General features: G+C 41.1%; 1 protein-coding gene across 1 annotated transcript in view; it reads left to right on the plus strand.

Moving 5' to 3' along the window:
- The window catches only part of SMG7 (SMG7 nonsense mediated mRNA decay factor), a 47,713-nt gene extending 25,376 nt beyond the window's left edge, over window positions 1–22,337 (plus strand). Inside the window, exons 13-21 of the mRNA XM_070748543.1 lie at window positions 1,722–2,154; window positions 4,746–4,890; window positions 5,668–6,065; window positions 6,492–6,569; window positions 6,923–7,297; window positions 15,809–15,958; window positions 19,603–19,683; window positions 21,744–21,900; window positions 22,297–22,337. Coding sequence (XP_070604644.1) covers window positions 1,722–2,154; window positions 4,746–4,890; window positions 5,668–6,065; window positions 6,492–6,569; window positions 6,923–7,297; window positions 15,809–15,958; window positions 19,603–19,683; window positions 21,744–21,900; window positions 22,297–22,337 — 1,858 coding nt within the window. The remainder of the gene's footprint in view (window positions 1–1,721; window positions 2,155–4,745; window positions 4,891–5,667; window positions 6,066–6,491; window positions 6,570–6,922; window positions 7,298–15,808; window positions 15,959–19,602; window positions 19,684–21,743; window positions 21,901–22,296) is intronic.
- Window positions 22,338–23,253: the final 916 nt, after the last annotated feature.

Below are 23,253 nucleotides of genomic sequence, written 5' to 3' on the forward strand. Positions count from 1 at the left end.
ACTTTGAAACACTGCCTAACCCTAATAGTGGACCAGCTAGACAGATTGAAAGAAATTAATTGTCTTTTGGTAAATCTGATCACTGACCTAGTTTGATTGCAGTTTTGTAATAACTCAGGCTCTTAGCCCGACTGCTTCACAGCTTTAAAAAGGAGCTGCCGCAGACTGAATTGGAATCTTGTGCACTCAAAGCATATGAATGAATGTAGAGGGGTTTGCTGCAGATCTCTCTATATTAAAAAGGTTTTCCTGCAGTGTTTCAACTACTTCAGCATGTAAAATTGTTGCACCATGCAATGCATGGGGCCAGAGCTAGGAATAAGTAGGACTGCCGGTTCTCTGCCTCCTTTCTTCTTTTTACTTTCTGAAGCTCTTTTTCTTCCAAAACAGCAGAAAGAGAGATTTTTCTGGAGATCTGAGCTAATCACTTGCATAGGACTTTTGAAATTAGATTGGAGATGTTGGGTATCGAAAACTGCAGGTAGTTATTCCCTACCTAGATTAATCTACTGGAGTTGGCAGGAGGGGAGGGGATAAAGTCCTTGAAGAAGGAGAATGAAAAACAATTTATTTATTTATTTATTTACTTACTTACTTACTTACTTACTTACTTACTTACTTACTTACTTACTTATTAGATTTGTATGCCGCCCCTCTCCGAAGACTCGGGGCAGCTAACAACAATATAAAAAGACAATGTAACAAATCTAATATTAAAAATAATCTAAAAACCCCCAATTTAAAGAACCACTCATACATACAAGCATACCATGTATAAATTCTATAAGCCTAGGGGGAAGGTAAATTTCAATTCCTCCATGCCTGACGACAGAGGTGGGTTTTAAGAGCTTGCGAAAGGCAAGGAGGGTGGGGGCAACTCTGATATCTGGGGGGAGCTGGTTCCAGAGGGTCGGGGCCGCCACAGAGAAGGCTCTTCTCCTGGGTCCCGCTAAACGACATTGCTTAGTCGACGGAACCCACAGAAGGCCAACTCTGTGGGACCTAACCGGTCGCTGGGATTCGTGCGGCAGAAGGGGGTCCTGGAGATATTCTGGTCCGATGCCATGAAGGGCTTTATAAGTCATAACCAACACTTGCTTTAGTAAATGCAAGATTATTACTTGCATTTTACTACTCTCATTATCTCTGTAATCAAATTCTCAAACATTAATCCCAGGTTTTAGTCAAAGTAATTTAAGGGATGGCGGTGGTGTTCATTCTTAGTGACATGGCAAAGGTGGCTTTCCTGTCTGTTGCAATGGCCAGCAAAGTAAGCAGTAGTATTGGGCAACATGTTCCAGTCAGCTGAGCTATGATAGTGTTGTGCAATTTTCTTAGTCATATTGAACTTCAGCTGCTAGTTTGAAAGAAGCACGGTGAAGGTTTTTTTAGCTCAAATGCTACCACCCAACTAAAGAAGTTACAGAAATATATCTTTAAAAGCCTTTTATCTATTAAAACGTCAGATGAGATCCAATGATAATCCCTGACTGCTTTAAAACTTCATCAAGATTACCCATTCTCAATTGGCATAAGTAAAGGTTGCTTTCCCTTTGATCTCTTCTGTGTCTATTTTACTTTGCTTTCAATTTTGTGGGCTTAAAATAAAATTTAAGAAAAACCCAGTGTCTTGATTTTTCCTACTCAAGGTTTTTGACTTTGATTATCCTTGAAAATTTATTGGTAACATACAGTTAATTGTTTTTATTATTTTATTAAAGGTTGATCCAATGTGAAAATGAGGTTGGCAAACTCATGTTTTTGACAGAGATCCCAGAACTGTTACTGGAGGAACATAATGAATCCAAACAGAGTCATGTTCTGCAGGAAGCATCAGAACCACAGTTTGTAGATGGGAGCCCAGGACTTAAGTCCGTGCTATCTACAAGTCGAAACCTGAGCAGCACCTCTGATACAGGAGATAAGCCCATGGTGACATTCAAAGAAAACATTAAACCACGAGAAATAAACCGAGAGCAAGGCCGAAACTATCTGATCAAGGAAGTAGGAAGGGAAAGAAGAGATTATAGCAAAGGAATAACAGCCAATAAAAATGATGGGAAGAAGGACATCAACAACAAAAGGAAGAATGAGATTAAGAAATGTGGCATGGACAAGAGTCAAGAAACAGGGAAGCAGAATGTAGCAGTACAGGTATGATTCTTTATATGTTATCATACCTCTGAATGTTTTCATGCTGCCACCTAATTTAGTTGCAATGTTATAAAGTTGCCTGAAGATACCTTTAAGCTTTTGGGTACGGAATAATGAGATAGCTATGAGAGACAGATGCAGCTGGAGTTTCTATACCATTGCTCCCTCTTCCATACCTTCATTTGTCTTACTAGCGGATCTAATGGAATAGTGGTTTATTTTTCTCTTTTTCATTGTATAGCTATAGTCTTTATTTTCTGTTCTCTCCTTTACTGTTAGTTTTTCTCTTCTTGGTACCTCTTTTTGGGGTCTTACAATTCATCTTCCTAATTAGAGTATGTCCAGTTTATTCTTTACTTAGTAAAGTGGAACTCACTCACTTACTCACTCACTTCATTGATTTGTGGCTGCCTTCTCATTCAGGAGTTCAGGATGCCATACATAGGACTCCCCCTCTTAGCAACAACCCTGTGATATAGATAGGCTGAGAGAGAGTGACTTGCACAAGGTCACACTTTGGAGTTTCAGACTAGAGGTGAACCTCAACATTCCCCAATGCTAGTACTACCTCTTAACATGACACTAGCATTTAATCACAGGGGTTTAATAAACTTAATGATGCTATTAGGTTTTCTGGAATTAAGCGTTATAATATTTTTTTTAAAGGGCAAGCGTTATTTGCTAGCATTCCGTGTAATATTATAGCAGCTGTTTGCCAATTTCTGGTAATTGGGAAGTGCTCTAAGTGAATCTGATTTGGAATACAGATTGTTTTAGCATTTTATAAAATGAATTCAGTACAAAGATCTTCTTGATTAGATTCTTAAATTGAAGAATGTTCTGTATTCATAGACAATTCAGTGGGGACAGATTGTACCTGATAAATTTTCTAAACACGCTATTTTGCAATTGTTCAAATTTTCTCAGGGATTCATTTTGTCGTTGTTGAACTACAGTTCTTTCAAGAGCTTTCCCTTATAAGCTGTTGCTTCTAAATAAGATATAAAGTTATCTCACAATGGGTATTGTTTATTGTTCTTTCTTTTCCTCCAAACTTTAGCTTTTTTCATTACACAGGTTTATTAATGTATTCATTTTTTTTTCCTGGAATTAGTGTGTTAGTTTGGGTGTATGCCTTTTCAAGATGCAGACATGTTGGTATCTCCATTTTTTTCTGCAAAAGAAAAGCCCAGCACATCTATGGTATATGAATTGCTATAACTTTAAAGTTGCAACTGAAATTGTATAAAATGAAGTTGACATTGCTATAAAGAAATAAGGACCAAGCTCTAATTTCATTAAAACCTACATCTTTTACTCTTGTACCTGTAAAAGCTGTAGCAATTTTGGAAACAGGGCTTCTGTTGTGATTCCGTCTGAGGCTCCTCAGGGAACGGCTGAACCTCTGCCGGCTCCCTGCTCAGAGGGGGAGGATGAGGAACAGGAGGAGGAGGAGGAGGGCCAGGCAGAAGGGGAGGAGGAATATCAGGCCGAGGGAGAACAGCCAGAGTCCCCCAGGGTGGAGCTCTCCCCAGCAAGCAGCCTGGAGTCCTTAGATGAAAATGCTCAAGCCATCATCGATCACAGGCAGAGAAGAGCAGAACAACGAAGGGGACAATTAGCCAGGTACTTCCAGTCCTAAATAGGTAACAGCTGGGTTTGGGTGTGGTTCTCCCCAGAAAGGCTGAAAAGGCAGACCCACCCTTCCTGTCTTGTGGAGTAGTATCTTTGGGAGTCCTGGGACCTGGCTGTGATCTTTGGCGTCTCTGATTCTGACTTGTGGCCTTGAAGGCTGAAACCTTGGGGAAAAAGGCGTGGGGGCTTATTCTCTACAGTGGTGTGTGTGCCAGCAAGAAGTCTGCTGTATTGTCTGGCCGTCAGGACTTTGCTGTGAAGCCTCATAGCCTGCCTGTTGGGAAGAACAGGTTTTTCTCTGTGTTTATTTTTCAAACTATAAAGTGCTTTTGCTTTTACCAGCGTGTCTAGCTGCTTTTTCCAGCTGGTGTTGAAGTCTGGGGGCACCCAGACAGAACAGCTTCTAAACAGATATCTAGTATCATAAGTCTGGTAGCTGGATAAGTATTAAAATACTTCTAAAAAATCTCACGCAATGCTTTTATCAATGTTTGTATTTTAATATTCCAATCTGCATTTCAGAATGCTTGTCCCAACTGATGGGAATTCTTACCAGCCCCTATATCAGGTTTCTTTTGAAGCTATGACTCTGAGTTCCAGCTGGAAAGCATGAAGCCAAAGACAGGTTTGAGTTGCCTCCTGTAGTCCATTGTGGAGATAATGGCTCTCCCAAATTCCAAACATGATCTTCAGTCTGAGCTCTTTTCTGAAAAAAACTAGTTATATTTTAACTTTGTGAGTCAGGGGAAAATAGTACACGACCAGTCTAAAATGTTCTGAGAACTGCAAATGTGGAGCTGGCCAAGGCAACGTTCTTTGTGTCTGTGAAACAAATCCCTGGAAAGAATTGATATGTCTTATAATAACTTTTTAATTATTACATTCTCAAGAAAGCATGGATAAGTGAACAAGGGCAGGTATTTAGAATTATTACTTTTACTGACTTATTCCTTTAGGTAAAATCCCAGACAGAGTTGAGGAAGACTCCAGTGTCTGAAGTCAGAAAAACACCAGTAACTCAGTCTCCAAATCAGGCCAGCAACTCCCAGTTCATCCCCATCCATCACCCAGGAGCTTTCCCTCCTCTTCCCAGCCGGCCAGGTAAAAATACTATTTCTCTAAACTAATCTCGGCTTGGTATAAACTGATGGAACAGACAGACTCTTCCATATAGTGAGCTCTCTTAATTCAAAGGGGAAAGGGACAAAAGGGAGAGAATGAATGTATGTGATTCAGTAAATGCATTGTTAAATGGAATGTACACATTATTTCTATGTAACTTTACATAGTATTTATCAAGCATGTCTTTCCATGGTGTCTTTTTTGCCAAGATGCAGCATAAGAAGCCATCTTGCTTTTATTTCAGTGTTTGTGTGTGTGTGCACACCCACCCATACACAGAGTATGTTAGGAGGAAGAAAACAGATCTTTTCAAACATAAAGGTAGATAGATTTTGAAGTAGAAAACATAATAAATGCAAAGCATCCCTGTACTGCTTGAACTAATTTATTTGTGTATAACATTTTTAAAAGAAACCTAAAATCCTCTGAAAGTCACAGTGAAGCATCCTCTAGAATGTTAGAGCTTTCCTAGAATTTTCCTCCAGCAAAGTGAGAGTACTACACCTGCAGGCTTACTGGCACAAGCTTCTTCCCGCAAATATTTATTCAGCACAGACAAATAGACTGAATCCATTCCTGTAATTGGATGCTGACAGATAGGAGAGCTTTGCTTTACAAAGATTCTCTTTAGCCAGCAGGATCAGAGAGGTAAGAAAGGTCCGGTCATAATCTGTCTCAGTGGTTAATCTTGAAGAGGAAGCAGGCAGTATTATCCGAGGTTTCAGTTATTAAAATGTCTGCTTTCTTTCTTTCAAGGCTTCCCACCTCCTGCCTACGTTATTCCTCCTCCTGTGGCTTTCTCTATGAGCTCAGGATATACTTTCCCAGGTGGTGTTTCTGTCCCAGGAACCTTTCTTCAGCCTGCAGCTCATTCGCCCGCAGGAAATCAGGTGCAAGCTGGGAAGCAATCCCACATTCCTTACAGCCAGCAGCGGCCCTCTGGACCAGGCCCAATGAACCAAGGACCTCAACAGACTCCACCCCCTTCTCAGCAGCCCCTTGCATCCATACCAGCTCAGGCAACAACCCCATCTGCAAGCCAGCTACAGGTCCAGGCTCTCGCCCAGCAGCAGCAACAGCAGCAGCAACAGTCCCCAACCAAAGCTGTGCAGGCATTAGGGAAGAGTCCTCCACACCACTCTGGTTTCCAGCAGGTGAGCCTCTGCTAACTTTGAGAGATGTTCAACTTCATTGTACTCAAATGATACAAAGACGCCAACTTTGATTGCAACGCTGGCCTTTCTGTAAATGTTGTAATGGCAAGTACAACCACTAAAGGAGAAAACGAATTCACAAGTCAGTGGGAAAGAGACAGACAAAATATGGTGAACAAGCTAGGATGGTAATTGAAGGCTGAGAACAGAGGAATAGCAGAATGGACATTTATTTACGATCAAATGTCTTTTTTCTAAGTGAGAGGAATCAGAATAGTTCAGATTGTATTTGATAAAAAACCTTTTCTGCTGCTTCTTCTCACGTAAGGCATGACCAGCCTTATAAAATGATGAATTGGTATTATTGAAAGATTGATTAAATATATTTGAAGGATTATAACTTAATATGCACTGTTGTGCTTGCAGAGCTGCAACATCATGTCTTCGTTGAAAGATGAGAAAGGATTGATAGATGAATCTTACTGTCCAAATGCCAGTCTTGTAGTTTGTCTCTGCTAAAAGATTGTTTTTAGCTTTTCTCTGCTTGTGAGATCTGAAAACTTTAATCTCAGAAGGAAAACTTAAACTTTGGAAGCAAACTTCCAAAGTTTGCTTTGTAGAATTGAATGTGCGGTTCTGCCTAACATGCAGAGAAGAGCAAAAGCGTTGATTTTTTTTGGTTGCTGTTATCCTATATTGCTTGAGCTATTCAACCCTATTATTTAAGTTTGAGTCAGAGCATACTTGGCATCCATATCACATTCAGTTTATTATTATTTGCTGGATCCTAAAATCAACCTCTTATCTATAGGGTCTGTATTACTGATAATGCTGAATGCTGGTGTATTTATTCTTAGTATCCCCAGGGAGACTCCTCCAAGCAGCTCTGGAACCCCTCTCAGGTTCAAGGCCCATTGGGGAAGATCATGCCTGTGAAGCAGCCGTACTATCTTCAGGGCCAGGATCCCGTGAAACTCTTTGAACACTCCTTGCAGCCTCCCCTTCTGCAACAACAGCAGCCTCTGGAGAAGAAAATGAAGCCTTTCCCTATGGAGCCATATAACCAGAATCCCTCAGAGGTCAAGATGCCAGAATTTTACTGGGACACCTATGGTATGGCTGATAACCGTGTTGTGATGGCACAACAACAAGCCAACCTGGACCGCAGAGGGAAACGTCAGCAAGGAGTCTTCCGCCCAGAGCAGGACCCAATGCCGAGGATGAGCTTTGAGGTAAACCAAGAGTTGACCATAGAAAATAGCCAATAGTTTCTTTTATGCCACAAACAGACAGTTTCTGGATTGGATGTGTAGGCCAATCATGTCTTCCTATAATGTTTGCTTGGCATTCATTGGATGAATCTGTGTTTTTGGCTCAATGGTCCCACAGCCCTATCGTTCTTATAAAGAGTTAACTGACAGAATGTTCATGAAACTAGAATAAACCCAGGTTGTTTTGTTTTAAGCTCAGAACAAAACAATCCCACTCAGAACACTTCACTGGACTATTTCAGGCATACCGTGTTCCAGTGGAGCAAACATAATGTTCCTTGTATTCATAATTATTCCCCTGCGTGAAGGCATAACAGTACATAACAAAAATCAAACCCATCAGGATAGTTTCAGAACAATCATCTCAGAACTCAAATAAATATATTAAAATGATCAACACAACGTTACCCTTAAAACAATGCTTTAGGATAGTATATGTATGTATGTAATGTGGGAATTGTCTTGGGAGACAGGGCGGAGAGAGACAGCCAAGGGAACAGCCAGATGAAAGGCAGTTCTGCCTCCACCCCACCCCACCCTGGGTAGAAATGTGGGTGGGTCTAGTGACTCAGAAGAGACCCTCCCTAGTTTCTTGGCTCTAAAGGGACAGGGGTGAAAATGTGCTTCCAGACAGGCAAGATTCTGTTTTATTGTAGAATCAATTTATCTGTCCCATGTTTCCTGTCTGGTCTAGCTCACCAGGCTGCACATCTATAATAATTTAAATACTGGTAGTCCTTGACTTACAACCACAATTGAATCCAACATTCTTGTTGTTAAGTGAGACATTTGTTAAGGGAGCTTTGCCCCATTTTACAACCTTTCTGGCCACAGCCTTTAAGTGAACCACTGCAGTTGGTAAGTGAGTTCTATACAGTTGTTGAGTGAATTTGGCTTCCCCATTGACTTTGTCTGGCAGAAGATTGCCAAATGGACCTTGGGACACAGCAACGGTTATACGTATGATCCAGTTGATCACATGAGCATAGGGATGCTATAAAGGTTGTATGTATGAAAAGCGATCATAAGTCACTTTTTCCAGTGCCATTATAACTGAACTGTTGTAAATCGAGAACTACCTGTATACATTAACTGAATAAAAGTGGGGTGGAACAATCAGACTCCGTAGTAGTAATCAAATTATATACGATGATGTGAAAAGCTGTGTGATTTCCACAAAGGCAAAGGGAGTTGAATCCTTTTAAGCACAATTTGGAGATTATAATCCTGGACTGAATATCCAAAAGAAGGCTTTGCTCAAAGAATGTAAAGAGCAGTCAGGATTCTATTGAAAAATAAGACCAGCTAGATATTGAGGGTTTTGTGATGAAAGGATCCTAAATAGGGACACCAGTAGTTTGTTCTGGACTCTGGTCCAGGGGAGCTTACTACCATATTTTTCAGAGTATAAGACGCACCTCTTCCTCCCCTCAAAAAAGTGGGTGAAATGTCAGTGCGTCTTATACACCAAATACAGCCATTTTTGGCATCCTGAAGCCCCATCGTCCCATTTTTGTGAAGGTCTGAAAAGCCTGCATAGAGCTCCTGGGGACTAGGGAAAGGCAAAAATACCCCAATTTTTGCAAAAAAACAGGCAAAAAATAGTCAGTTTTTCACAAAAATGGGGGCATTTTTGCCTTCCCCACAGCCCCTAGAAGCTCTCTGCAGGCCTCCCAAACCCTCTGCCCACCCTATTTTTTTACAAAAGAACCAGGTGAAAAAATAGGCCTATATTTGAAAAAAAACAGGGCCCACAGAGGGCTCTTTGAAATCTTGGTGCATCTTATACACCGGTGCATCTTATAGTCTAAAAAAATATGGTAATCATCAGTCAGCTAACAAGAAACATCAATAGGTTTACTTCTGCAAGGTCTACCAACAACAGCAAAAATACACTTTCGTGCAGTTAGTTTGTGATTTTTCCTAAATACACATGCATGTGTGTGTACATTTGGCAACAGTTGTCTAAAAGTTATACAGTGATCCCCCGGTTATTGCGTCCCCAACCATTGCGAACAGGGTAATTTGCGATTTTTGAACCCGGAAGTCAAAACACCATCTGCGCATGCGTGCCCTTTTTTTCTATGGGCACACATGCGTAGATGGCGCCCGGCAGATCAGCTGCTGGGCGGCTTCCCTGGGTCTTCCCCCTCTTGCTGGCGGGAGGGCGAGCAGCGGGCATCAGCAAGGAGTTTCCCCACCGCCCACGCAAACTCCTCGCTGCCGCCCGCCCTTCGCCCGCCCACGCCGTTCATTCTCGCCGCTTTCGAGCTGAGTCCTGAAGCGAATTCGCTCCAGGACTCAGCTCGAAAGCGGCGAGAGCGAGCGCGGACAAGCCGTTCGCTGGCGCTGGCTCTCGGCGCTTTTGAGCTGAGTCCTGAAGCGAATTCGCTCCAGGACTCAGCTCGAAAGCGGCGAGAGCAAGCGCGGACAAGCCGTGCGCTGGCGCTGGCTCTCGGCGCTTTTGAGCTGAGTCCTGGAGCGAATTCGCTTCAGGACTCAGCTCAAAAGCGCCGAGAGCCAGCGCCAGCGCACGGCTTGTCCACGCTTGCTCTCGCCGCTTTCGAGCTGAGTCCTGGAGCGAATTCGCTTCAGGACTCAGCTCAAAAGCGCCGAGAGCCAGCGCCAGCGAACGGCTTGTCCGCCGCCTGCCTGCCCGCTAGCGAGGAGCCGAAGATTGGGGGCGGCGCGGCTGTTTTAAAATGTCGCCGCCGGCATGGGGGGCTTGCCAGCACCCCCCGAACCCCCAACCCGGGTTTGGGGGGCTGCTAGGAAGCCCCCCATGCCAGCGGCGACGTTTTAAAACAGCCGCGCCGCCCCCAATCTTCGGCTCCTCGCTAGCGCTGCGGGAGTAAAAACACCATCTGCACATGCGCAGATGGTGTTTTTACTTCCGCAGCGCTACTTCGCGAAAACCCGCTCGTTGCGGGGGGTCCTGGAACGGAACCCTCGCAACGAGCGGGGGATCACTGTACACAAGTATCTAGCTGTTATACAGTTTCCATTCGTTCGTCCGTTCGTTCATTCGTTCACTCACTCACTCATTCATTCATTCATTCATTTGACTTATATGCCTCCTCTCCGAGGACTCCGAGTTAGCAATGTTATACGAAGCAGAAAAAATAAAGTACCATTAATTGCAAATATACACTATTCCCCCCCCCCCCCCCGCTGCCTTTTGTTTTTTAAACTTCACTTATTTTGAGAATCTTATCCATTCTCCAGAGGGGGCGGAGAGGGCAGTCAGCATGGATTGACCTTGTTCGTCAACCGATGTGGACTGAGCCCATTGTATAACATGTTGCTTGCTGTCAATCATCCTGCTTTTGGCTCAGTCCTCAACTGTTAGGACGCGTGGTCAACCCACTGACTGTATTTGCTCTAGATTCTGTTGATTCTTATTGCAAATACACACTATTTTTTTCCACTGCCTTTTGGTTTTTAAACTTCACTTACTTTTGAGGATCTTATCCATTCTGTCCAGCCACAAACTCTTCCTTTTCATCTATTCAATTTTCACATATTTATTATGTGCTTCTGTTCCAGGCCAATTCAATTTGTTTGTTTCTACTGGTTTTTTACTGTTGTACTCAACATTCATTAATTTGATACCCATTCAGACAACATTCACCCACACTTCGTAAGTAATATATGTCTTCCACATTCCATGTTAATGTTCCTGTTGACATATCCAACTCTTACTTTCCTAGAAAAAAGTGGATAGAAGAAGCACTCAGCCCTTTCTGCTTCTTTCGATAAACATTAATTGTTTTTGACAGATACCTGCTGAGATGGGGAACTATAGAAATCAAATAAATAAATACTTAGTAGTTGCCTACTTCCATTTACGTGCCTTGACATTTCTTCATCCGTTCTCACATGTATTCAATAGTACCCATAAATCAATTTATTTGCTCTGGTTTTTTTGCCATTTGACATTTTTCACTCTTGTTCGTCCTGTCACATTTGAACATTTGCTACATTAACATTCAGATCTATACTGCTCAGTTCTCAGCAAGCCGTTAGTGTTCTCTTCAAACAGCATCACATTCTCTGCATACAAAAGTACATATGTATCCACAACCTTAAACCACATACCTCTGCTGGTGCATTTCTTATATATTTACATCCATAATTATGCTAAATAACCAAGAGGATGCCACACATTTTTCTTCTTATTCTCTGTTCACTGTTGAACCGTTCTCATGAATGCTTTATTTAAATCCTACACAGCTCTTATCACATTCAGCATCCAATCTGCAATTCTACACTTGTGCCAAACATTTCAAAACTAAGACTTCTTCACCCCACAATATATGCTTTGCAAGTCAAAATGCAGAAAAGCAGCGTTTTGATCTTTTTCCCAGGGAAATGGACTGCAAAGCTTACAGTAACAAATCAAAGAATAATCCCTTTGTAGAATTGTATGCAGTGTACAGGCATATTAAACAGCTATCTGCCTGCCTGTCTGTCTATCTGTCTAACAACTTGCCTGAAATAGATAAACAACAGTGAAGTGATGATATAGATGTGGAGAAAGCAAGATGGTTTGCAAAGATTGCAATATATTAAGAGACAGGATAGTATAAAGTAATTTTAATTGTATTTTCTCCTCTTACAATTCTTTTACTTTTTCCACACTTTTAGTTACTCTGGGTAATATTGAATATGCCACAAGGGAATTGTGTGATAGCTATATATGTGTGGAAGAAAATATTTAACATGTTGCATTATATAACCCATTGATCTAATTTCCCCATAGCAAAGATTTTACAAAATGATGCCCAAACTTTCTGCCAAAGAGCAGCAGCCGCAGACAGAACAAAAGCTCTGTTCATCGTATTGAACAGAATAATAATTCTGAGATTTGGAAAACCACATACTGTAGTTACCGAAATAAGGGATAGTTGGTCAGTACAGTGGCTTAGGGAGGCTTTGCTTCATTTCCTCCTCTCCCCAGCATCTTTTGCCAGGGTGTATTAAATACATATGTATACATTAAGTATATAAAGAAATAATTAGCAACGTCATAAGATAATGCTTGCTTGTAGTATTTATTTATTGATTGATTTGATTTGATTTGATTTGATTTGTATGCCACCCCTCTCCGTAGACTTGGGGCGGCTAACAACAGTAAAAAGACAATATGAACAAACCTAATATTAAAAGTAATGTAAAAAACCCCAATTTAAGAAATCAATCATACATACGGACATACCATGCATAAATATTCAACATAAAGTTTTTAAAATTTTAAATGTCACAAGAGGAGAGGAATGGATTATTGTCTAGTGGCAAATTCTAAAGTCCAAGTAAGGTATGAATTTCTTCCAAAACTTTCCAGCTAAAATGCAATTTACAGTATTTATTCTCAAGCTTTATCACTGTACATTTGTATAAATCACTATTTAAATACTTGAATAGTCCCTAAATGTAGAGGAAGCAAACACAAACCTCTTTTCTGACATTGTCAGGGAAATTTTAAGTAAAAACCCCCAAATGTTAAGATGGCAATAGTGTAGTAAATATAAAACTCTGAAACCAGATATAACGGATTAAGAGTTATTTTGAAAACTTTGGATAAAAGTTCATACCTGTCTTGTCTGCATTTCCACATCAATGATTCATTGCAGGTTAAAGTTGTTTAAAACCAAGGAAACAATCCCCCTGCCTATTTATTTGTTTGTTTGTTCGTTTGTTTGTTTAATCAAATTTATAGAGCACCAAAAGCAACTCTGGATGGCGCACAACAAACAGATAATAAATAGCTAAACAAAAATAGAAAAATTCATAACAATAATTATCATTAAAATGAAAAATACAAATCCGGGAGAAAGATAAATATAGCTATCTCTAGAAAGGAGCCATCTGAGTAAGTCTCTGGGAGCCCAGGCCTGGCAACATAGCCTTGTTTTGAGGACTTATCAAAAGGGATGGAGCTAATCTAATTTGAGGGGGATATTATTGAGAACAGTTTGTGCAGGAAAATAATCAAGGCACAAAATCACTTCTAAAAAAGTAACTGCAGCTATCCATCAAAGTCACATTAAGACAACATTCCTAAGTATAACTATGTTTTTTTCTGACAGAAATATTCATACAAGCCTACAGGTGGTAGCCCTGATAAGAAATAAAGCTAATACTGTTAAATCTCCTTATTCCTATAAAACAGTGATGGTGAACCTTTTTTTCCTTGGATGCCAAAAGTGTGCGCACACCCACAGCCCCCACGCTGCTTTATCCCCTGTGCATGTGTTCATGACCCCTCCCCCATTTCCCGACTTCCGATGGGCCCAGTAGCCCATTTTACACCCTCCCTAGGCTCCAGTGGCATTCTTGGAGCCCGGAGAAGGCAAAAATGGCCTCTCCCACTGCCCCCCCCTTTGGAGGCCGAAAATGGCCTCCCAGAGCCTCCGTGTGAGCCAAAATAATAATGATAATAATAATAATAATAATAATAATAATAATAATAATAATAATAATAATTTATTAGATTTGTATGCCACCCCTCTCCGAAGACTCGGGGCGGCTCACAACAACAATAAAAAACAATATTATAGCAAAACAAATCTAATATTAACAAAGAAGCATATAAAAACTCTATCATATTTAAAACCAAACAACACATATATAACAAACATAAAATATAGAAAGCCTGGGGGAAAGGTGTCTCAACTCCCCCATGCCTGGCGGTATAGGTGGGTCTTGAGTAGTTTACGAAAGACAAGGAGGGTGGGGGCAGTTCTAATCTCCGGGGGGAGTTGATTCCAGAGGGCCAGGGCCGCCACAGAGAAGGTTCTTCCCCTGGAGCCCGCCAAACGACATTGTTTAGTCAACGGGACCCAGAGAAGGCCAACTCTGTGGGACCTTATCGGTTGGCTGGAGCTGGAGCTGAGCTAGGGCAGTGGCTCGCACGCTGGCAGATATGGCTCCGCATGCCACCTGTGGCATGAGTACCATAGGTTTGCCATCACAGCTATATAATATCACCTTTTAAAAAACAAAAGCAAGGAGCCAATTGCTTTCTGTTAGTAGTTGCAAATATATTAAAGATTTATATTTTGTTTGACCTTCCTATGAGAAATATTATAAAAGAATATCATAAAGCTCTATAATATTTTATGTTTCAGATTTACTTTTGTATATTTATAGATTAATTTCAATAACCTAAGACTTGATTTTATCCCAGCTGTAACAATTTTGAAGTATTTGTCCTAGGATACCATATATTTCAGGTACAAACTACATTGTTGTTGGGAACAGATGAAAAAGATAGATCATTTTTATAGACCAAGAAGGAAGCTGTGGTATTCAAGACTTTGCTTGGCTCACAAGTAGCCTTCTGAAAACAACTTCCAGTTGTCGAAAGTCCAATTTCTATGTTATAGAAGGGTTCTCAAAATATGAGTTGTTATCCCTTAGGTAGTTGCAAGCAACATAGAGGGAGCCACAATATTTTAGCAGTCCGTGCAATGTAGGAATACTCTAAAACCTGTTCCAGCTTTGCCTGGGCAAGCCTATGGTGGATTGGCCTACAAAAATATGGGGAACAACTTGCCCCAAGTTTTGAGAATGTGTCTGTTTTGCATAAGGACAATCAAAACCTACTCCAACTTTCAGTGATCTGTAACAAGATAAGGAAGGCAGAAGGAATAATAAAACTAAGAGTCATTTTTATTTTTGAGAGATAGTGAAATCTTAGATCTAGTCATCTGCAAAATACATCAGTTTTATATATCATTTGTTTATTTAGCGTTATTCATGACATGGGCCACAAAAATTCTTTTATCGTTTTGGGAGTTCATAGTATTGCATTATTTGACAATACTGCCATATTGTATATATCAGTGTTTCCCAACCTTGGCCACTTGAAGATATTTGGACTTCAACTCCCAGAATACCCCAGCCAGCATTCGCTGGCTAGGGGAATTCTGGGAGTTGAAGTCCAAATATCTTCAAGTGGCCAAGGTTGGGAAACACTGGTATATATGTCTAGATCTTCCAAGACATTGATAGATAGATCAATAGATTTCGATCCTTAAGGTGGCATAAATACATCTTGCATTATGGGCAAAATTACTGTCTGTGCCTTACAGAACTACTAAGATGCTGGATAAATAACAAGTTACTTTGCACACACATGCTAAGTCAGACAGCAGGGACTAAATTCCCCTCAAATGTCAATCCCGATTATTCATTCAAAACTGAAGGGAAGGGAAGGGATTCCGAAAGCACAAAAGACTTGACAGAAGATTATATTGCCACTGCTTTTCTCTTTTCTCCCTTAAATCTTGTCTTCTCCTCTTTACATCTTTGACTTGCTTTTGCATGCTGGCTTACCTATCTTTGCACCCTCTCCCCTTTCTCTTGCCTTGCACCTCTATGGGCCTTTACACTTTTTACTGGTCTGTTGCTATTCTTGCTTTCTGGCCTTTCCATGCTGCATCTCACTGTGCTCCTTTCTGTCACTAGGACCCCAAGAGCTCCCCTCTGCTTCCTCCGGACCTGTTAAAGAGTTTGGCTGCCTTGGAGGAGGAGGAAGAGCTGATTTTCTCTAATCCTCCTGATCTTTACCCAGCACTGCTGGGGCCTCTCGCCTCTCTTCCTGGACGAAGCCTCTTTGTATGTATTTGACTTAGTTCTGCTGCTTCTTGCTCTAATTTTGCCCTCTTTTGTTTGTTTGTTTGTCAGTTGGAGGTTTGAAATCTAAGTTCCTTGCTGAAATTGTCTTAATGGGGGGATGGAGATCTTATAGGAGAAGGTAGCTTTTAAACAGATGTGATGTGCTATCAGGGTTCCTCCTTCCTGGCCCAGTTCACAATGTATTTGTAAATACTGGAGGGGGGGGGGCATTTTGAATCATGCCCCCGCCCAATTCCGTTATCTACAAAAATGGGTCACCTTGACTTTCCCAATCTATTCAGTTGGGGGTAATGAAAGAGTGCTAGCCTACCACAACCTACGAAAGGGTTGTTCCCAGAGGTAGGTTGCTAAGGTGGAACGGTGATGTGTGCATGGTTTTTTGCTTCCGCGCATGCGTTGAAGCAAAAAACTGCACTGAAACACGGGCACACCTATGTCTCCGCACATGATTTTGCTACTTGCACAGGTGCAGCATGCTAGCACTCAGAGCCACGGAGGTGAGCGCACAACCTTTCCACCTTAGCAGCCCACTTCTGGTTGTTCCACCTGACCACATTATTGCTCCAGAATTCTTATTCAAGCACAGTATAAGAAAGCTGCAATCTTACATGATCCAAATTCTGGTTCCTTCTTGGCCTGCAGGAAACTTTCTGGTTATGTTTTCCACCTGTGTTAGTAGAAAAATGAATATACTTTTACATTCTGTAATGTGAATAAAATAGGCATTAAGAGACTAGAATCATGTACCTGGCAAGCACTTCTCAGCCATTTAATTAATTTTAATGAAACGAGACATACTACTTTATAGAAGTTTAAAAAAATAAATCACTGTGGTCCATTGATCTCCTTTTTAAAAGGCTACCCAAGCTGTTTTGACATTTATCAGGCCGAGTCACACAGTCCTTCAAGTAAGATTGAGATGAAAAGTATTCATATTTGTTAATATAATCAATAAGGACTGGTTTGGGCCATGTCAGGGTTTCATGCAAATTTCATTAGTCAACCAGATGTGGAACATGAAAATAGCAGCTTTCCCTGTTACCATTCCCAGGTTTTGCTGATATAATGTTTTGTTTTCTAGTATTGGAAATGGAATAACCCTTGATAGATTCATCTTTCAATAATGTAATTTGAGGCTATGATAGAGTAACATAAAAGTCATATGTATTTCAAATATATGTGATATTTATGTACTTGTATCCTTCCTGGGGTCATGAGTGCAGAAAAGTCCTCAATTAGGGAGATGCTATGTATTTTATCACAAAAGGCAGAAAAATCCATTGTCTTAATACAATGATAGTAATTAGTGATAACCCAAAGCCTTTCTAATTACATTCTGATTTCTAATTAAAATGCTACTGTGAAGAGAGATTATGTTGTCATAAAATCACTAGGATTTCTTTCTTCCTGTTAATTATATTTACCTAGGATGCTTGATGAAAAGGTAAGAAAGGTGAAACTCTGTAAACTTTAGATCCCAGAGGTTGAACTCTGTATGGTCATTTCTCATATAAACATATGAAATATACCTTTCTTTATATACTACAACTCCCTTGTGGAATTGGCTGGAAATTACTTCTCTTAAAATGTTGGCTTAACCACACGGAACTGTTTATGTCAACTTCAGTGATGCATGGTCAGATGAGCAATTGCAAAGAGAACTCAAGAGCACTAGTCTCTTACACAAAGCATAGTTAATAAGAAGTATTATACTTCAACTTTTGTAGCATAAATTTTGTATATAATTTCTTGTATAAATTTACTTTCAGTCAATGGTGGGTTGCTACTGGCGCAGTAGGTGTCTTCCCACCGGTAGCAGCCACCAGATTGTGCAATTTGTGTGCAACCGCTCCGGTGCCGGTCTTTTGGGTTTCGCCATCTTGAAGTTTTGGTCTTTTTGCTTCCTGCGCATGCACAGAAGCAAAATCTCGCGAGGGGATGCGCACGGGCATATCTCCTTGCAAAATTTCAGTGCATTTTTGCTTCCTGCTCATGCGCGGAAGCAAAATCACACTGGGGCATGCGCATGCGTGCATGAATCTTTATGCTGCGCACATAGTGCCCTGGTAGCAACAGGTACCAGGGCACTGCTGCTTTCAGTGATAGGTCTTTAGAAATGTCACTGTTTCTGAAAAACAGTTCCTGCTTTGTAAACACAGTAACTGGGCATAGTTATTGAATGGAAGGTTATTAAAGATTAAATATTTAGAAATATGTCTTGGATCCCTTGACAAATAAAGGAATTCCTTTCATTATCATGGGAAGCTTGGTTCCACGGGAGCCTCCTTGCTGAAGAAGAGATTAGGAATGGGAAGGAAGAGGTGCCATTTCTTGTTTTCCTTTGCAAATCCCAATAATGAACTCTGTGACAAAAATCTTCCAGGATTCCAGAACAGATTCTTTTTGATATAGGAGGCTGTAAAGAGAAAGGAATTAGTTAAAATTTCAGGAAAGTCATCGAGTTTATGGAGTTGCAGTTCTGGATGGAGCTTGCTGATCGTATGTGTGTGTGTTAATTTATAAACTCAAAGAAAATCCTTGATTTGTATTAAAACCTAGTAGGATTATGCACACATAATCCTTCTTTTATTTTTATTCCAGTGAAATTGTGAAAGAGGTTGGCCTTAAGTTATCAGGCATAAAATGTTGAGGGGAATTTTCTTTTCTTTTTTTTTGGGGGGGGGGGGGAGTTTTACCTTAAAATAATATTTTTCTTTCCATATAATTTTGAGTTGATTTTTAGGTACTGTAACTTTTCACAGTTACCCTTAAACTATATTTCCAGTTCCATAAAGCAATTTACAGTAATCATTCTCCATAAACCCAAAACTGCTTTCTTTTTCTGAAGAAAGAGATGGAAGAAGAATATAAAATCTTTAGAGAAAACACATGAAATGTATTAGTCATTGACTAGTAATTCTTTAGACTCTCAGTGCTACTCTTGCTCATCTCCCCAGTATCATTTGAGATTAATGATTTGAGTTATGCAGCTGGCATTGATTGCATCATTTCCAATCAAATCCTAATGACATGTCAGGTCAGGGCTTCCATTATAAAGGAGTTGAAGGTATGTGACTTTTTATCTGCAGATGTGTGTCCAAATGACATAAATTAATGCTAAACTATGATACTAACTCTGAGATCTGATTACCTTTTTTAAAAAAAAAATTAAAACCCTAAATACTACTAGTTTGTGGTTATGGAAATACTAATTCAGATATTAAGCCTTCATATTTGAGCAGAAACTGATTGGTTTGTTTATGTCATACATTCCTACCTAATGAATAGTTTGGTGAACTGCAATTTTGTGGGTCAATAAACCATGTAAGGTGTTAAAGCCTATTGCTTTAGTATGAAATTTCCCAATTGAATGGTCATTTTTTGAGAGCTACATATGCAACTGACTATCAAATCATTTGCAACTTTATCAAATTATTTGTATTTATTTTAAGCGCCTCTCTCGTATAGTAAAAGAAGTAATACAATACAAAGAGCTTTAATAGGGTTCTTGATCTAATGCATGCTATATGAACCCCCAAGACTCTTTCCATTCTGTGACTTTTATATTAGTTGACTTGTAAGTCAATAACAAGCTTTATTACTCTCTTTCCCTTATCCTGAAGAAATCACTGTTGGAGAAACCATCAGATCTGATGTCACAGTCACCATCTTTCCTATCGCTCACAGGCTTCTCTCTTAATCAGGTAACTAATAACTTTCTCGTTTTTCCTTCTGGACAGCTTTGTCACTTTGTCAGGCACATGTGTTGCTTTGAAGAAATTGCTTAGCAGAGCTTTGAACAAAGCTGCTTTGAAAGCAATAGAGAACTTCTCGCTACTAAGACCAGGAACTGGGATAGCGAGTGCCAGAGAGATGCAGTCGGGCAGCACAATCAGTTCCCTTCTTCAGGATGCATTGCCCATTATCTTTACACAGGCAAAGCAATACCTAGGCTGATTCCATATCCTGGAAAGCATCCAGGTTGTTCAGCTGGCTTCAGCAATTACCATACAAATTAACCCATCTGGAGTTTCTTCAATAAGTGGGCTTCCAGGCTGGCTTCCTGCTGTGGACAATCCAACGGTGCTTAAAAAAGCTACCCAGGTTGAAAGGCCTTGAGAGCAGGCACAAGTCGCTATAGGCTGGTTGAGTTCAGCCAGTGCTATGGGAATGGGCCTGTATAGTATATGTATGTGTACTTGTTGATGCCACTTTCTTTTGTGTTACTTGGCTAGTTAGTTAGTTAGTTAGTTAGTTAGTTAGTTAGTTAGTTAGTTAATTAGTTAGTTAGTTAGTTATTCATTCATTCATTCATTCATTCGTACATACATACATGCATACATACATAAACACACACATATATACATACATAGGCACTTGAATTTATATGCTGGAAGGCTTATACCTCCTAACAATAAACTTTTTTTAAAAAAAGAAAAATATTACAACAGGCATTCAGACTAAATCTCTATGTCCCATGAGCAGTTGCCTATAATTAAATAGCATCTTTACCCCCAAAGGCTCTAGAATGTGATCAAAAGAGCCATCATAACCTTGTGAGATAGGCCATTCCAGAGCAGAAGGGCTACTGCAAACAGGTTCACCCTGGATGCCCTTTATATTAACTTCTCAGGTAGGAATTCTTATCCTGTCTTCTCAACGAAGCAGAGAAGTCTCTCTGGAATCAAATGGCCCCACAGATAATAAGGACATGAGCCATAAATTATTGCAAATTGTTCATAGTGATAGCAGTTAATTCCATTGGTCTGACCCAGTTTGGATGGAAGGGAAAACTCTCGTTTTAGATTATTTCTCTGTAAAATGGCAAAAACGGCGCTCTGCTGGGCGCCGCTGCACGGCTGTCACCTTTTGAAACAGCCGGGCGCTTCTCGGTGTCCTCCCGAACGCTGAACCCGGAAGTTCGGCAAAAGTTCGGGTTCGGGAGGCTGCCGAGAAGCACCGCCGCCCGGCTGTCACCTTCCGAAACAGCCGGGGGGCTTCTCGGTGTTCTCCCAAATGCCGAACCCGGAGGTTTGGCAAAATTTCGGGTTCGGCGTTTGGGTTCGGGAAAACACTGAGAAGCGCCGCCCCAAGGCTGTCACCTTTGCAGAAGAGCCATGGAGCTGTCGGCAGGTCGGGAGGTTCAAACAGAGGTAGGGAATCCCAATAGGGAATTCCAGAGGCGGAGCTTTGACATCACGAAGACGTCCTTCCTGGAGTCCACGTTTCGGCTGGCCAGGAAGGACATCTCTGTGACGTCAAAGCTCCGTCCCTGGAATTCCCCACCTCCGTTTGAGCCTCCCGACCGGCCAACAGCTCCACAGCTCTTCTGCAAAGATGATAGCTGGGCAGCGGCGCTTCTCGGCGTTCTGAACGCCGAACCCGAACTTTTGCCAATCTTCCGAGTCCGGCGTTCAGGAGAATGCCAAGAAGCCCCCCGGCTGTTTCGGAAGGTGACAGCCAGGCGGCGACGCTTCTCGGCAGCCTCCCGAACCCGAACTTTTACCGAACCTTCGGGTTCGGCGTTCGTGGCGGCACGTTTGTAAGGCGAAAAAAGTTCATAAGAAGAGGCAAAAAAATTCCGAATCCCGGGTTCGTATCTCAAAAAGTTCGTATGACGAGGGGTTCATATCACAAGGTACTACTGTATTGGATAAAAACAACATTGACATACCCCACTAATATTACTGTACTGTACTAATGTATTGAATTGGCTTGGTGTGATCCCTTTCTGATCCCTGTGCTCTTTCTTTCAATTTTATAGGAAAGATATCCAAACAGCATGTTCAATGAAGTTTACGGGAAAAACTTCAATGCCAGCACAAAAGCCGAAGTTACACCATCAGTAGCTCACCAGGAGACTTCACTTTATTCTCTTTTTGAAGGTACTCCATGGTCTCCATCTCTTCCAGCCAGCTCAGGTGAGTCTCCAACATTCCCTTCCTCACCTATAGCAGTGATGGTGAACCTTTTTTGGTTCGCGTACCAAAAGGGTGAGGAGGGGAGGGTATGCTAGCATATGTGCACATGCCCACACCCCTTCCCTCCCCATACACATATGTGCGCACACACACACTCCCCTTTGCACATACGCACAGGCCTTACTGAAGCCTGGTACATGAAAAAAAAATGCCCAAATGGGCAAACCAGAGGTTCAGGAAAATGCACTTTCAGTTTGCTGTAGTGCTATTTTTTGCACTCCAGAGGGTTCAGGGAAGCTTCGGAGTGCAAAAAATAGCACAATGGGCAAACTGGAAGTTCAGAAGACCCACTTCCAGTTTGTCCATTGTGCTGTTTTTTGCATTCTGGGGCTTCAGGAAGCTTCTGTGAACCCTCCAGAGTGCAAAAACCAGCATAACAGCAAACCGGGAGTTTGGAAAACGTGCTTCCAGTTTGCCCATTGTGCTGTTTTTTTGCCTCCGGGGCTTCAGGAAAGCTTCCATGAAGCATCCAGAGGGCATAACTGCCTTTCCCAAGGCCAAAAATCAGCTGGCCCGCTAGAGCTAACACAGGGCAAAGTCTTGCGTGCCCTTTGATATGGCTCTATGTGCCACCTGTGGCATGCGTGGCATAGGTTCTTGCCATCATGGACTTATAGCATACAACCTGAGTATAATCTCTGCACCATTTGCTGAGCAACTCCATTCCATTATAGAACATTGTTTCCTTTGAATGGTTCAGCAAATAATATACTACTTCTTTTCCTTTTCTATGTAAATTTCCTTTCAATATCTGCACACACCTGCTCGTTATATATTTCTACATCTGTCTGTATATATGTATATGGTCTGTGTGTGTGTGTGTGAGAGAGAGAGAGAGATGGGGGAGGGAGGGAGGGAGAGAGAACTGAAAACCCATTTGCAATCTTTGTGATATTCTTAGAACAAGGAAAATTTAGTAACTATAATGCTCACAAAGTCCAAAACCATGTATGTATTTGTTTGTAAATGAATAAAAATGAGTGAAAAAATCTGAATACAGTGGTACCTCGAGATACGAGTTTAATTCGTTCCGGACCTGGGCTCTTAAGTCGAGCAGCTCTTATCTCGAACGACTTTTCCCCATAGGAATTAATGTAAATAATTTTAATTGGTTCCAGCCCTCAAAAAACTCACAAAGTTAGTCTAAATTATGCAGAAAGACGTGTTTTTAATGAAGAAATGTACATGTACATATAAATGAATAATGAAGTTTCTTTCACTTAACTTGTAAACTTTCTTAAACTTTTAAATTTACATATGTTCAACTTCTCTGCCACCCAATCCTGTAGGACA

The sequence above is a fragment of the Erythrolamprus reginae genome, chromosome 3 (genome assembly GCF_031021105.1).
Source record: "Erythrolamprus reginae isolate rEryReg1 chromosome 3, rEryReg1.hap1, whole genome shotgun sequence".
NCBI classification, from domain to species: Eukaryota; Metazoa; Chordata; class Lepidosauria; order Squamata; family Dipsadidae; genus Erythrolamprus; species Erythrolamprus reginae.